Source organism: Plodia interpunctella, chromosome 24, assembly GCF_027563975.2.
Source record: "Plodia interpunctella isolate USDA-ARS_2022_Savannah chromosome 24, ilPloInte3.2, whole genome shotgun sequence".
NCBI lineage: Eukaryota > Metazoa > Arthropoda > Insecta > Lepidoptera > Pyralidae > Plodia > Plodia interpunctella.
In genome coordinates, this window is record NC_071317.1 from 712247 (window position 1) to 729032 (window position 16786).

Genomic DNA, 16786 nt, shown 5'->3' on the forward strand with positions numbered 1-16786 from the left:
GTTTTTTTTTATTGATTTCCACGTTTTAAATAGTTATTAAAGTCGTAATAGGTCTACCACTTTTATAAGTTACACCGATGTACCTGCGCAGAAGTCTAATTTTTGTACGGCGCGAAAATATTTTAGCCAATCAGAGCGCGCCATGTCTTGTTTGGATTTTAAGACTTGTGTCCTAGTAATATGGTCGTTATTTTATTGAGTTTGTATTCGGTTTGATTCGGCGGTAGGACGCGCTATTCTGCGCCGTCGAATATTGCCGATGTACATTGTATTTAACTGTACATTGGATTTAACTAGAACATATTATGAAATATGAACCTTACAGCGTCCGCTAAAGACATAATTTACATTGACAACACATTTTCTGACTGCTTGCCGTCTCGCTTACTCATGTTGTCAATCTAAACTATGTCTACATTGAACGATTTAAAGCTCACTTTTCAGTGAACGTTTTTATGTCGAGTGAAGGTGGTGTAAGTCAATGGTATGTTGAATGTTTCTTCTTCTTCATAGTCGTATTCCTCGTGGCTGAGGGTCGTGGTTATTACGTGGAATGAAACACACATAACAACTTTCTTGGCATTATTAATGGAGTGGTTTGCCATTGCCTTCTCCATTTCACACACAAGTTAATAATAATCAACCAGTGTGCAGGTTTCCTCACGTTTAAGAATGTTTACGTACTTAAAAATATAGTTGAGATATTTGTTAGTAAAGTAAATATATACTGGAATGATATAAACCAATAAAATCATTTATTTAACTTATCTATATAATGTTACGTTGCATTTTTATTATTTGGTCATAAAATAATTCCATGTTATATTTGGTTGTGACATTTTTAATATACTTGATTCCAAAATATAACATCAACACTTACTTACTAAGTAACTCTTTGTGAACGGAGAAACGTTCTTAAACTATATGCTTTAATAAATTCAATTAAAAGTAATTCCATAAATAATACAAAATTATTAAGATATAAAAAATTAAAAATAATCTTTATGAACACACGTTCTGGATTGAGTATCCACTAAAACAACTGAAGAAATGCTCTATTTTTTTAAATATTGAAATACTTAAAAAAGATCGCCAGATACACGTTTTCAAGGCAATGGCATCCACGCTTGCCATATATGCAGCTCACGACAAAAAAAAATGTCTTATATATAGCATATTTTTTGTTTGTATACAAGGTTACTGGTATCTAACGCATAACCTTCCATAGGCGCATAAGTTACATCTTTTGTTCTACGACTTTTGTACAAAACGTAACAAAAAAATCCTTTTTTTAGTTTTAGTGTTTCTATAAAACGTTACTCTATGTTCGATTCCGCTACATAACGCTACTGTGCTGTCTCGTGTCGCTTGGATGACAGATGTATGAGAGTACAGATGTGCAGAATCGTAAATTAGATTGTATTCTTTTTGGTGAGTTTTTACAAAATCGTGAATATTTCAAAAACCACTTTACCGATTTAGTTGTCCCACGAACTTAAAAAAAATATTGACAGATCCTACATACCTTTTAAATTTCGTCAAAATTAGGGCAACGGTTCGAAAGTCATCGCGTTACAAATACAAAATATGCATACAAAAAAAAAATGCCCCAAGTTGATTTGTCGTTTTAAAAACACTGAATTCTCATTCGTGTTTGGTGTTATACTCGGGGTTGAGCTTCCAAATGGTGTAGTTTAGACAGGACGCGAAGGTCAACCAAGCGAGGTATGGTGCCATAAAATAGATTGTGGTCTTGTTGACGTAGAAGAAGCTGGCCGTGCATGCTGCTGCAGCCACGTCCAGGGCTACGATGTGAATGAAGGCCTGGAAGTAAACATCAATCATCAACGGGTCTTGGATGTTTATCTATATGTATATACATATAGTTATCAATACATATAAAAATTCCTGTACATTGAATACTGTACATAAAAATAAAATTAGGCGATAGAGTCACAGCAACTGAGTAATATATGAAAAAAAATCTGTCTGTATGTCTGCCTGTTTATCTGTTTGTACACGATAATCTTCGGAACTACTGGACGGATTTGAATGAAACTTTTTTGTTATATAGCTATTAAGTCTGGGCAACATATAGGGTATAAATAATTTTGAAAACTGGAACACCTGATGGAGACCAATGATGGTACAGCTAAACTATAGGAAATATTGAAATGACGCCTTAACAAAAGTTATTCAGCCTGATGAGCATTTTCTGTTGTGATATAAAAATTGAAGATCTGGAACACCTGATGTAGACCTATGATGGTACAGCTAAACTATAGGGAATATAGAAATGACGGCTTAACAAAATCTGTTAAGTTTGATGAGCAGTTTCTGTCGAGATATAAAAATCGAAGATCTGGAACACCTGATGTTGACCTATGATGGTACAGTTAAACTATGGAAAAAATACAAAATGACGCTTTAATTTATTAAAGCGTCATTTTGTATTTTTTCTTTTGTAGTTGTTCAGTCTGATGAAATATAGAAATTACACTTTAACTTAAGCTTAGTGCTTAGTGTGGGCCGTGTATTGTCCTTTAGTTCTCAGAAAATATCACGCGGTTTTTCCATCAAAAGTTGCGCAGATGGAATACTTACCAATCCAAGTTTGTGGAATCTGAAGAATATTGGCGTCCATGTCCAGTTAAGCACTAATTGGCCACCGTATAAGGCCAGGGGAAGAACCGCCTCATCTGAAATGTAAGAGGAATTCTTAAGTTTGACCTACGTGTGTATCTCAGAGCGTTTGGAACGCAGCGGCTGCGGTGTCAATACAATTTTTCGAATTTTAACAAAGATAAGATGACAGACAACACACAGCCGAAACTACTGGACGTAGGAAGCTGAAATTTGGCATGTAGGTTCCCTGGGGAGTGTGGGTGAGCACTAAGAGAGGATTTTTGGAAATTCTTCCCCGAAGGGCGTGAAAGGGGTGATATTCTACACCGTTGAAATTAGTGACTTGAAAAATTTGATTTCGTTTGTTTAGGTACTTACAACAAATTAATGAATAGGTACGTGTTTCAGATTTTTCTGAAAATCAATCCTCAACCCCTTCAGAAAGAGTATGGAACTTGATATACATTTCAAAATAAATAATATAAATTAATATAATGCAGAAAATTGGTAAACATAGGTATAGGTACTCTTCATAATTTTTCTTAAAGAATGACCAAGATTTTACAATGAAATTCACGCGGGCGAAGCCGCGGATAAAAGCTAGTCTAAGTACAAAATAATCAACAATTACGCTTACGTACACTTTTATTTTCATTGACATTAGTCAATTTATTAAATGATTGATTTTGGAAATGATTACAGTACAAGTATGATTGCAGGACAAGTACTTAGGTCAAAAGAAGAAAACTTAATTAAATATAATACATTTACTTTAGAATAACGAAGTGTCTATGAAAAATTGTTGAAATAAAAAATAAACTCTTATAAAGCTTAAAAAACGTGACTGAGATTATACTGAGACGATTTATTATACTGTTCAAAGTATACCAATCAGATCTCTCTCTCTCTTTCTCAAAAAAAAAATTGCTTTTATATGTTTATTACTGTTAGGAATCCGTAATAATTTAGAAATCGTATATTTTTCTACCTGTCCCGTCATCCCTCATTGTACTTCGCCAATCACCGCTAGATGGCGGTGTACAGTTTTAAATTGCGCTATGGATTGGCTTCAGCCCCAGTTGAAGTAAGTACTAGAGCTTCCTCAATATATCTTTTTTATTTGTAAATATGTAAATAGAATCTGTAAATATATCCTAGAAATAAGAAATATGAATTCTAGGTACTTGGTATATATATGCGTGTGAATTGAATAGGTTCACTAGCAATTTTTGAGAACCTCTTATAAGGCTCCCTTGGCCATATAGGAGGCTATATATACATTTTTCGAGCCAACGAAACTCAACTGATTTTTTCAACGAGCAACTTTTAGTAAACTAAACCAGTTGGCGTTGCCAACTGGTCGGATATAACAACGCTTTGTTTTTTCATCTGATACGTACCTTTTTTGGCTCAACGCATTGCACGTAGGCAAAGCAGTTGAGAACAATCATTAGTTAGAAAAAATTACAGTTTTTTTCTTTCACCCTAGTTCGCTCGCGCCGCGCGCGTCTACATTCGAAACAAACCAGTTGGGCATTCCAACTATTTTCGCAGTTATGATTAAATTTTTGATTGAGCATAGAAAACAGTAGAATAAAACGGTTAGTTGAAATAACGCCCATTACTCTTTACTTGCTGCGTCCCGGGGCTTCGCTTCCGTGAGAATTTCGGAATAAAAAGTATGTACCTACCCTTTTTGTTAATCCAGGTTATTCTCTACATGTGTACCAAATTTCATAACAATGCGACCAGGGGATTTTGCGTGAAAGAGTAACAAAATACACTTTCACAAACTTTCGCATTTATAATAAATAGGTATTAAATTAATCTCATTTATTCAACGCCAATGATATTTTACAACAAATCATAAAAAATAAAGTAAAAAGTAAAATAAAAATAAAAAGTAAAATTTAATCATAAATGCCGCCCCGAATAGTACACGGATCAAAAGTGCCCATTATGCTTGCAGCATTCCCTCTCTGAATAGCTAGGATGGAATAGCTATGGACAACCTTTGATCCAGGCACTGCCCAGATAGCTATGGACAACCTTTGATCCAGGCACTGCCCAGATAGCTATGGACAACCTTTGATCCAGGCACTGCCCAGATAGCTATGGACAACCTTTGATCCAGGCACTGCCCAGAGCGGTAGTCGTAACCTCTGTCCCTTAAGCGACGTCCTATCTCACTCACAAATTGCCTGGCTTCTTGGCACCAAGGACCAGCCGTCTCGAACGCCACCGGAACAAACAAATAATTGTTGGTCAAAGCTGAATATTTGCTTTTTTTCTGGGCAGCGGCCCTTGCACCCGCCCCAGGTGAACGCACAGTATATGTCAAATAGGACGCCGCAAAAGTGCTGAAACACGTCGCGTCCCATAACAAGCTACGTCATCTCTGCCACGGTATTAACGTAATGCCATCAGGGACGCTGTATCCATCTGTACGAGAAAGTCCTGGTGGCTCTAACTGGCATGGAATGTTTGCCGATATAAGTGCCCTACTTATTATATCATTAAGTGCGTGATGGCAAGATAAGCGGCCAGCACAACGCGAGCAGTCAAGAGCATTGTTCCCATTAGCCTCAACCATTTTCCCACAAACTCTGCGATGTGTCTCACAAACTGAGCAGCCCAGCCTTAAAACGACTGCCACCCTTAGGGCATCATTATCTAATAATGTTCCCATGACGGCATAGAGTGGAGCCATGCTCCGGACTCCGGCTGAGCTGACGCTTTCAAGCGAGCCAGACGAGCGCCTTCTGCCTGGTGTTCTAGTTTCTCCAATAAGGACCTCGCTCGTTTGTCATCTCATAACCTCTGAACCGATTATAGGTATTAGTAGGATTTTATATTTCATTAATTACATTTTTAGGGAACGTTATGTTACTAGCATGATATTATGATGGATGATGACGGAGATATACAGATACTAACGCGATGGTCGCAGCATTACGAGATGTGATGATTATATAACGATGACCTCGGTGGCGCAGTGGTAAAGTGCTTGCCTCTGAACCGAGAGGTCCCCGGTTCGATCCCCGGTCGGGTCATGATGGAAAATGATCTTTTTCTGATTGGCCCGGGTCTTGGATGTTTATCTATACTGTATGTATTTGTTATAAAATATAGTATCGTTGAGTTAGTATCCCATAACACAAGTCTAGAACTTACTTTAGAAGCTAGCTCAATCTGTGTGATTTGTACTAATACGAGTATATTTATTTATTTATAAAAATCAATTAGGTATTAATTAGATAACACCTTAATGACGAAACCATTTATAAGAAGCAATAGGGAACCCAGTTTTTGAGTTTATCGCGTTCACCATCATCATATTGAATGTGTTATTGCTAACACTGGTGTCAGATTTTATTCAAGTTGCTTAAAGGTATCTGACATGACTTTTACGACTACCCACCGCCATCATTTCGGTATTGCGTTCATCAGTGATCAGTGATAGAAAGACTTATTTTTATAATAACTATTTAGTTGTTCGCCACGAACTTGCGAACACAATGAATTTTTAGAAAATTGTAAATATTTCAAAAACGACTTAACCTATTTTGAGGCGTCAAAATAGGTTAGGCCACGAACTTAAATTCTTAAATTCTATTGACAGATCCTACACACCTTTTAAATGTCATCAAAATCAGACCGCGATAAGGATATCGCGTTACAAACATACATACAAAAAGGGCTAGCTGTAACCCGCAGCTTCCGCAGTCAATGTTTGACCCGGGTCATTGACCCTATTATATTCCTTCATACCTGTGATCCCCCCGCAGTCCTTGTAAACCATATAAGACGCGTAACCCATAGAGCTATACAATGTCGTCCACGCCGGCCCGAACACCCAGTTAGGGGGCGTCCAGCTAGGCTTCTTTATAATCTGGTACCAGGCCTTGCCGTCAGGTTGTCTGACCTGGCCCAACATAGTGACGGCGCCGGCCCAGCCGCCGATGTTGGGCAATAAAATTGATGCTATAGTGGGCCAAATCACCATGACGCGGCTCGGCGTGGTCTAAAATCGATAGATAAATAAATAAATAAATCATTTATTTGCCAACAACACAATTTCTGTACAAAATAACTATATGTGTAATGTAATGAGTAACATTGGTGAGAGAACACTTATCTATCTTGACCCATTTGGAAGCCCATCCTCGAACTAGACGTGAGTCTGTATGAACTTTTAATTGCACTATTTAAAGAAGAATTATATGTTGATTGAGATGAATTAATTCATGGCATTGTCTCGATAGCTCAGTGGTCAAGAGCACTGTCCCGGATAGACAGGGGCGCGGGTTCAATTCCCGCTCGATTCCAGAATAAATAAATATAGGAACAAATGACACAGATTGATTGATTGAGCCCCAAAGTAAATTTGAAACTTGTGTTATGGGATACTAACTCAACCATACTATATTCTATAACATATAATATAGATAAACATCCAAGACCCAGGTCAATTTGAAAAGGTTCATTTTTAATGTTGAGCTGAACGGGATTCGAACACGGGACCTCCAGTGTAGCAGTCCGGCATGATGACCATTAGGCCACAGCGGTCGTCATCTTATAATTATTTTCAAAAATAAGTTATAAAGCATGTGTGAAATGTAACTATAACAAATCCATATATGTTACTAGACACCCGTCCCGACTTTTGTATTGGGTAAAAGCTAAAACGTAATAAATTATACACCTGAACCTTGCTCAGGAATAACACCACATGGATATTGGCGTGAAAACCGCATAAAAATCCGTGCAGTAGTTTTTTTTGAGTTTATCGCGAACAAACAGACGCTGCACAAGACTTTGTTTTTATGTAAGGATAATGAAGTATATGTTACCCGATTTCAGGATAAACTAGTTTTGTCTAGGCTAAACTAGTTCATCTTAAGCGCGATAGGAGAAACCAGTTTAGCCTAGGACACACTAGGTACCTACTTATGGATAAACCGCTTAATAAATAAATATGTACTTAAATCCGGTTGTATGGTTTAATTTGAGGCAGAGTAATAAGTAACAGTAAAAAAAGTACTTAAATGTTTATTACAATGTTATTACAAAGGACACAGACAAAGGAAAATTAAAGCCGGCCGGTTTAGATTCAAACAGTACACTATCTTCTATCATCCTATTAATGTCTATTACGTACCTACTTAATTAAAATTGATTCTTATTTCCTACGTAATAAAGCTTAAAAACTTTACTCGTCTGACCTACTTACCTGGAACTGAAGCGATTAAATGAATAGGTTATTTGTTATTGCTTTACAGAAAAAGCTTCTGATTAACAATGAAAATATCAAAAACAAAATAACAGGTTATTGTTAGGTGAGTTAAAGTTAGACGCGTATAATATTACGCCGCCCCGCGCCACCACAACAAGGCCGCTCGCTCTCGACTACTCGGCTACTTGCACCTTAACTCGCTCACATCTCGCTTCTTTCATTCTCTAGGAAATAAAATGGATATTAGTAAAACCAATAATAATATAGGTGGTTAGTTAATTTTTATTTATCAGCTGGACTAAAATAAAAATATAAATAAATATATAGTATTTATACAATTAGCACTTTTTCTTTACGTAATATTTGCGTAAAATGAACTATTTAAATCATCTGACAAATGTCAAACCTAGAGTTAATACTGCAAAATTGTGAAGATGCAATCTTCCGGTAATTCTCAGGTTATCTCGTACTATCTCAAATTATCAAGCCTATTAATGCTTGATCAATCAAGTGATAAGATTTCACTTTAGCGATTTAAATTTTCCAATTTCTCACAAGATTTTTTGCCTTATATACACGCAATAGCACCGATAGTCACCTGAAACGAATCTACGTAAGTAAACCAACGTAATATATCCGCAAAGTTTCTATAACCTTCCGCCGGCCGCTAATTTTGTCAAGGTAAACAATGAAATTGCGCAATTTTATAGATAATGTGCTAATTAGTTACTTTAGACAATGATTGCTCATCTCACCTAGTTCCTAGTTAGTATCCTAGACTCGTACACGTTTGACAAATTCCAGTATAAAAATAAAATATGGCTGAAGAATCTCAAGAAGTTGTTCAAAGGTAAGCTTGTAAATTAATAATCCAATCGAAACATCAATGTTGATTGTTTTATTATCTAATCAATAATTATGTCATAATTTATCATACATTGTAATTTTTTTTGAGTATGTATTTGATCCTGGTTAAATAGGCAGTGGTGATTTATAATTAAAAATGGCTTTACAATTACACTACGAAATAGGAAGGTAATGTGATGTCATGGTCATAAATAGCTAATAACTTGTGTCCTTATCCTTACATAATATAAAATAAAGTCCTCTGCCGCATCTGTCTGTCCTCAATAAACTCAAAAACTACTGCATTTGGAACAAACATGGATTTTCATGCAGTTTTCACCAATATATTATGTGGTTTCTGAGGAAGGTTTATGTATATAATTTATTGTTATTACCCGAGCAAAGCCGGGACGGGCCGCTAGTCTAATAAATAGGATGAAATTTTCTAGAAGTGAAAAAGTGCATGTGAAGGCCTAATTTCTGAATAAATGATTTGATTTTGAGAATTCTCTGCAAAAGTTGCTTATGTAGGTACTAAATCTATTTAATGTGGTGTTAAAAAAAAATTTGGATTTTTTACACATCCAATTTTTATACAGTACAATAACAACTTAATGATAAAAGCATTATCTAACAGTCATCCTTTGGGTCATCATGAGAATACTATTATAATATTTTGCCTATCATTATTAGTTGTAAACATTCATATAGTTGACTGCTGAGTACAATCCTAACTAACATTATAAATGTGTAAGTTTGTTTATTTGTTACCTCTTCCCACTCTATCTAATACTAATCTTCTTGAAATTTTCCATACATGTAGTTTGAAGTATGGAGAAGAACATAAAAAAGGTAAAAGGGTAGGTTTTAAGGTAAAAACCATAAAAAATCTGGTGTTTTTATATTATGTAAGAATGATTTTTTGATTGAAGCTTTATTTCTAATAACCAGAGACTTCCTAATGGCCAACTGGACAGCGCTGGGCTCGATCATCCTTCCCAACCTGGGTGGCTGGGCCAACGGCCTCTACTTTGCTGGTCAGATCCGGAAAGGAGACGAGCTGACATGGTACGACCAGTTGAACAAGCCCACTTGGACACCTCCGAAGTGGGTGTTTGGGCCTACGTGGACTGTGCTGTATAGCAGTATGGGCTACGCTTCATATTTAGTTTTGGAGGAATGTGCAGACACTCCTGGTAAGTTACACTTTATATTTACCAAACTGGTCTTATATTCTAATTTATAAAAAAATATGTGAAAAAGTGTCTGTGAGGGACTAATTTCCGAATAAATTATTTTAATTTTAATTTGGTATAAAGGGCAGACTTAAATGTTAAAAACATTCTCAACCGACAACAACCTTCGGGAAAATCTGGTAATTATTATGGTTGAGTTTGGTGACAAGATTTTAAAAATTAAAGCTTACAAAACATAAGGAATAAATCCTAATTATACTGAACTAGCAACCTGTCCCGGCATCTCTCTTTTGTAAAAACATAATAAATTACACAGATAAACCTTCCTAAGGAATCACACTATCGAATTATGAAAACCACTTGAAAATCCATGAAGTAGTTTTTGAGTTTATCACAAACAGTTTAGAGTGAATTGTCTTAACTTTCAAAAACAGTTGAGAAGTTTATTAAATCACCTACAATCTACGATTCAAGCACTAAAAATAACAATATGCTAAAGAAGCATTCATTGCATTTATATAATGATATATGATAAGATATATGCATGTTACGTGATTAAGACAACTCAGCTTATCTTAGATTACTCTCTTGCTTCATTACAATAGACTCACTTGGTATTTCTCAAATATTTCCCTGCAAAGGTCTGATAATTTTTTTTCGAGTTTAGTTCGTTGTTTTTGGTTATACAATAGAGAAAGTCGACAACAGTTATATGCTTCAATGGGTGTAATTGTTTATTGAATAACAATATCAACCGATTGACTTTGTACATTGTGAGGTGACAGACAGACAGAGACAGTGAATGAATAGTGCCCTAGCAGTGAATTTTAACTGGCTCTCTTGTTACTTCTGTGTTGGTCTCCCGCGCAGATTGTAAGTCAATTGAGGGAAAGAGTAGATAGAATATTCTTGTCACACATAATCAAATGATAGTTATTGGTCAAAATCTAATTTGTAAACATTTCAATCGTAAATATTTACTGTTTATTATTTTATTTAAGGCTTCAATGTATACAATATATGTTTACACGATCAATATTCTTAGCAACTTGATTTATTATTGTCCCCATATTTACAAGATATATATTATGTTTCAGAGAAAGCGGTGCTTCCTCTCTCTCTGTATGGAGGTCAGTTGCTCTTAAACTGGGCGTGGACTCCGATCTTCTTCGGGCTAAAAGATTTCAAGTTGGTATGTGTATTTTCTTATGTTATTCCACTGAAGTTATATATATATATATATATATATATATATATATATATATATATATATATATATATATATATATATATTTATATATATATATATATATATATTATATAACTTTTTTCGCATCACGCTAAAACTACATCGTGTTATTCTTTTAAACTCTTTTGTAAGTTGTGATTTTGCCCATAAATATGTTGATTCTGTATACACATATTTAACTGGAACACAATGTAGTGTCAAACATTTCTTTATGCCTATGCTTAAGACCTGTTTTGATTGTAATCTGTTTTATGTATCAACTAAATAAATAAAAAAAAAATCCAAGGAATCAGCTACCAAATTTCATAAAAATTGGCACAGCCGTTTGAGCGCGAAGAAGTAACAAACGTACACACTTTTATCTTTATAGGATTTCTATATGAATATTTTTATTGTGAAAAATATATATTACATTTATTTTCACAGGCTTTCATTGAAGGCTCAGTGTTGATCGGCGCTGCCTCAGCGACCGCGGCTTCGTTCGCGGTCGTCGACAAGAAAGCGGCCCTGCTCATGCTGCCCTACCTCGCGTGGCTGGGATACGCCATGTCTCTCACTTACTACGTCTGGAAGAACAACCCAAAAGACACGAAGAGTAACTAAAGGTAATGTCTCTTCTTCATAGTCGTATTTTCCTCATGGCTGAGGAGTCGTGGTTATTACGTGGAGTGAAACACATACAACAACTTTCTTGGCATTATAAATGGAGTGGTTTGCCATTGCCTTACCCATTTCACACACAAGTTAATAAGAATCAACCAGTGTGCTGCAGGTTTCCTCACGATGTTTTCCTTCACCGGAATCAAGTGGTGGTCGATGAAAACTACTATACATGAGTCAGATTGGTATACAAACTCATGTGGGGCACGAGTAGGATTCGAACCTGGGACCTTTCGATCCACAGGCGGGTGTCTTATAAGGTAATGTACGAGAAGAGTAACTAAAGGTAATGTACTTATAAGGTAATGGTATTGTTGTGGGAGCCAGATTATCATGCTCGACCGCCACCGCAGGGAATCTTCTCCAGGCTGGTGTTGCACCTGCGGAACCGCACGGCACGGTGTCATGTCGGAGGTTGTATATTATAATTGTATGTTTCCAATCGAAAACACACTGTCTGCGCGGTCTAGGCTTGTCAGCTTCTGTAGTGAGTCGACCGTAGCGCCATCTGTCCTTAGTGTCGTGAATCTTCTATGTGGTTGGTGTAGTCGACTTTTTGCGTCGGCGGCGTTGTGTATGTGGCGTGATAGATACATCTATTTAATACCTAGTTCTTGTCTGTGCATAAAATACACATGAAAACTTTTCCCACCCGCACCCTAGTGCCACTATCGCATTTATTTTAATTAATTAGAGAAAAAAAAGAAGAAAATTACGCTATATGGGCTTCACGGCATTATTGTCCCGAATGGGAACACGCAAGGATAAAAGAGAGAGAGCGTATTTGTAATATAATTATTATGTTCTTTCAGATGACACAAAGTTACACTAGCCTAATCGCCTGTCATCGTCAAGCATCGTGTTCTTAGCTTACGAGCAAAGCAACAATCTAGATATAAGTACAAAAATCTAGTTAAATCACCACCAAAGATACTGGCAATACTTGTTAAAATTATGTACTTATAAATTGTTTAAAAAAAAAGAATACGCCTTCGTCAATTAAAAAAAAAGTAGTCACTGTTGTCTATGTCCTAATAAATATTTATTTATGAGATATCTTTAAATCTGTAAAACGGGCAAATAGATAAAAAAAAACATGATACAATAATTGAGGCCACGAATATAATCTCTAGTGGCGCTAGAGTCGCTGACAACGACAACGTGGCCGTTATTAATACCACAAATTGCTGACTGTACTATTTTCTGTTGCAATATTAATTTAGGACATTTTATTAGTGTTAACTCAATATTATATTTGTTATGGAATGAATTTCCGAGTAAGTTATCAATATCGATATAGTAATCTCATTCGATTTCGAATTTCGAGTCGATTTAAAAATCGTGTTTTTTAAAATACTAATCTTCGAAAGGAATTTGTTCATTTTTGTTACATCTAGCATTATTATAAAAATGTTTATTTCTTTGTTTGTAATAATGTAATGTTATTAATACATATATAACTGCGGACTTATCCCATGTAGGGATCTCTTACAGTCAACCGGTCAACGGTTGAGAGGAGATATATACAGTACACCAGCTGGCTAGTTATTTATTTTTGAAATATTATTATACTTTTTGTCTGTCTGCCTATTTTACATTGATAGATTAAGTCATAAAGTGTCCTTCAACTGTTTTGCACAAATTAAGGCATTCCTGTGGCATTTATATATTATTATCATCATTGAACTTGTATTTCAGAATATGTTTTCGAATAAGTATGTTTTGTTTTTGAGGTTATAGTATTATTAAAGTCTGATATTCTGTATTCAGTTTTTTTAATTTAACTCCTAACTAGCGTCTCGTCCCGGCTCCGCTTAGGTAAAACCATAAAAAATAATACACTTAAAATTGGTGAAAATTCGTCCGGTAGTTTTTGAGTTTATCGCGTTCATACAGACAGACGCGATTGGGGACTTCTTTTTATAATACTAGATGTTGCCCGGGGCTTCGCTCCCGCTGGAATTTTGTGATAAAATATAGCCTATAGCAATCTTGGATAATGTACCTTTCTAATGATGAATGAATATTTGAATCTATTCGTTAGTTAGATTACCCCAAACATACAAACTCACAAACGGATATCTCTTTATAATAATAGTATAAATGTAAGGGTGTCAGTTTGTCTGCTGGGCGTCAATATGTCAGTTTGTCTGCTATGTCCATGGAATTAGTAAGTACTCACTATATCCTTGGCAATGTCACAGAGAATGAGGTTGCTGCGTCCCACACATCCCGCATAGCAATGTCATTGCATTTCCTTACGCGCCAACTCGTGTGTTGCTCAAGCACTGGCCACAATCTAGGGACAAATATGTTGTGTTTATGTAAATACTAGCTTTTGACCGCGGCTTCACCCAAATGGTAAATTCCCAACGGGAACAGTTATTTTTCCGGAATTCAAAGCTACTTTCCATGTCCTTTTCCATGCTTCAAACTACATTATATGCAAAATGTCAAGAAGATTGTTTGAATAGATAGAGCGTGAAGTGTTACAGAATAAACAAACTTACTTTCGCATTACATAGTAAATATTAGGTTAACACTGTGCCGGACACTTAACGTCTACCAGACGTTATAACAAATTTGTCTTGTCTCGTTCAGTGTCCGTGAGGCATTTGAATGAAACTAAACTGAACTATAGGACGGCATATGTGTAACACCAATAACGTGTAGCTTTGGCGGTTAATAATTGCGACATTAATTTTTTTGCTAAACTATGACACTCTTTTTGTAACGTCGGTTTAAAACTGAAGGAAGTAGTAGAAAGCCAGCGATACGTAGGTAGTTTGCTTTTATTTAGGTACGTAATTTGCCTCGGAAAATGTCGCCTCATTTAGTGATGTGCAAGAATGCAACTATATCGATATAAGGGTCTGTGGTTCCGCTATATTATTATATTAGCAGTACTCCATATCTGACGCTAGAGGTCCCGGGTTCGATCCCCGGTCGGGTCATGATGGAAAATGATCTTTTTCTGATTGGACCGGGTCTTGGATGTTTATCTATACTGTATGTATATGTTATAAAATATAGTATCGTTGAGTTAGTATCCCATAACACAAGTCTCGAACTTACTTTGGGGCTATCTCAATCTGTGTGATTTGTCCTAATATATTTATTTATTATTTATTTATCTATTCCGTAGATATCGCAGTGAGCAATTAAAGGACATAGCCTTGGCAGGTAATAACAGCATTCCTATGAAGGGTTGACGTCAGACAGGTGGCCGGTTGGCAAATTACAGAAAAAAAGAAACAGTAAATAGGTAAGTGAGTATATAAAAGTTGCTGCTTATTTTAAATGAAATTACTTGCGCTTTATTTTTTTTTGTATGACTTTGTACCAATTTATACCGATTTCATGCAAATTGGTAGGTACTTCGTAATATCTACTAATTCCATGTTTTGTTGTGCTAAGAATACGCGATGTTGAGAGAGAGGATATCGATAAGTCTCTTTCTTTTCTTGTGTTATGGCTCCATCGTTCGCCAAAACGATGATTTTGCCAACGTCAATTGAGAATAGCACGTTATTGTAAAAAGGATATAAAATAATATTTAAATGTTATAATATCAAAACTTCAAATCAAATCATTTATTCACAAATTAGACCTTCACATGCACTTTTCATGTAATATTCTAATTTAAATATATTTACGAAAGCTACAAATTACAAGATAAATTTCATCGACACTGCCCGTCTCTAGCACATAACCACAGTGTATTGCGGACAGAGTCGCAAACGCCAGTTTTTCTTCTTCTCTAATTACAAAGGATTCTTTGAGAGACAGTTCTTGGACTTTAATTTGGTTAATTCTAGTTCAGTCGACAATTCTTTGGTTAAATCGAGTAGAATTGTTTATGGTTGAACTGAAACTAACTGTGTTTAATGCTTCAATAACGTATATAGTATAACTATATCAGTCTTAATGGCTGATATGTAAAATTAGTATGCCCAAAGAGGGTTGCTGTTAGGCGGGCAGCCTCAAAATTAGATGGCAACACGTGAAGATGAGAGAAAACGTAAGTATTTATAATGATATTCAGCCGTTCTCGAAGTTACTGGCTACTCTAACTGGCATGCCTATCTATAGCTGGCATGCGAGTACCAAAAGATAATTTGCTTTACTGGTATGTATGTGCAAAACTCAAGGAATCAGTGGGTACTTACTCCGTTGTACGAAGTACCTACTTACTAAATCCATGGCAAAATTATATGGTTGGGACGTCGCCAATATGAATAAGAGTGCTTGCAATTTTAGCTTGCAAATATATACCACCGTGCGAGCTGGCATGCAAGGAGATTATTAGAGTAAAGTAGATTACACATGTATTTACGGCTTTCGGCCAAACAATTCTATGAAAAAAACTATTACAGTTCAACCGCAATAAACTTTAATATGTCCTGGATTTGTCTCTGAAAATCTGGACAGGAGATTAGCAACGAGAATCCATTCAAGCTGACTTTTCTAGCCCGATCTACAGTTTTATCTCGATCAATATGGTTTTTTTTGCTTTGTAATTATATAAATCGAAATGTTCCATTAGTCCATCGCGGGAATTTGCTTGTGAATCTCCACTGTTATATAAAGATCAGATTAACGAATGTGTAGAATAAAAACTGCCTTGCCACAATTTCAGACAGTTTCTTTATATTTTTGCCATTTTTGTTACAAGTTTAATTGGATTTCTATATTTGAAACTTGTTTTGACAATGACATTGATTCGAAGAATTTATCAAACTATTATTGCGAATTCATTCTTTCTTATCGCATGTGTTGTTGCTAACATTGATGTCACATTTTTATTATGCATCTGCCATGACTTTTACGACTTGCCAATAACTAGAGACAAGTAGACGCATACATACATACCACACATACTGTCAAACAGTGTGTAGATTTCCTCACAATGTTTTCCTTCATTGGAAACAAGTGGTGGTTTATGAAAACTACTATACAAGATTCAGATTGGTA

General features: G+C 35.7%; 2 protein-coding genes across 5 annotated transcripts; one reads left to right on the plus strand and one right to left on the minus strand.

The window, feature by feature from the left end:
• Window position 1: 1 nt before the first annotated feature.
• LOC128680349 (translocator protein-like) lies at window positions 2–8633 on the minus strand. Its single transcript, XM_053763427.2, has 5 exons — window positions 8617–8633; window positions 7859–8085; window positions 6397–6649; window positions 2605–2699; window positions 2–1824 (listed from the first exon to the last, which is right to left on the minus strand). Exons 3-5 carry the CDS (start codon window positions 6629–6631, stop codon window positions 1645–1647), a joined length of 510 nt encoding a protein of 169 aa, XP_053619402.1. The 5' UTR covers window positions 6632–6649; window positions 7859–8085; window positions 8617–8633; the 3' UTR covers window positions 2–1644.
• LOC128680347 (translocator protein-like) lies at window positions 8275–13577 on the plus strand. 4 transcript variants are annotated; one of them, XM_053763425.2, is made up of 5 exons: window positions 8275–8474; window positions 9659–9903; window positions 11001–11095; window positions 11579–11757; window positions 12625–13577. In XM_053763425.2, the coding sequence occupies exons 2-4, from the start codon at window positions 9669–9671 to the stop codon at window positions 11753–11755; spliced, it is 507 nt and encodes a 168-aa protein (XP_053619400.1). In that variant the 5' UTR covers window positions 8275–8474; window positions 9659–9668; the 3' UTR covers window positions 11756–11757; window positions 12625–13577. The 4 variants fall into 4 exon arrangements, with proteins under 4 accessions (XP_053619400.1, XP_053619401.1, XP_053619398.1 ...); XM_053763426.2 differs by having other exon boundaries at window positions 8324–8542; XM_053763423.1 differs by lacking the exon at window positions 8275–8474 and adding an exon at window positions 8554–8711.
• Window positions 13578–16786: the final 3209 nt, after the last annotated feature.

Excerpts from the sequence above, each read along its gene's own strand:
- LOC128680347 (XM_053763423.1), top strand. The coding sequence starts at position 8,680 with ATGGCTGAAGAATCTCAAGAAGTTGTTCAAAG. Across the intron at positions 8,712-9,658 it reads TCTCAAGAAGTTGTTCAAAG|AGACTTCCTAATGGCCAACT; the intron begins GTAAGCTTGTAA and ends TCTAATAACCAG. Across the intron at positions 11,096-11,578 it reads GGCTAAAAGATTTCAAGTTG|GCTTTCATTGAAGGCTCAGT; the intron begins GTATGTGTATTT and ends TTATTTTCACAG.
- LOC128680349 (XM_053763427.2), bottom strand. The coding sequence starts at position 6,631 with ATGGTGATTTGGCCCACTATAGCATCAATTTTATTGCCCAACATCGGC. Across the intron at positions 2,700-6,396 it reads GGACTGCGGGGGGATCACAG|ATGAGGCGGTTCTTCCCCTG; the intron begins GTATGAAGGAAT and ends CTTACATTTCAG. Across the intron at positions 1,825-2,604 it reads GATTCCACAAACTTGGATTG|GCCTTCATTCACATCGTAGC; the intron begins GTAAGTATTCCA and ends GTTTACTTCCAG.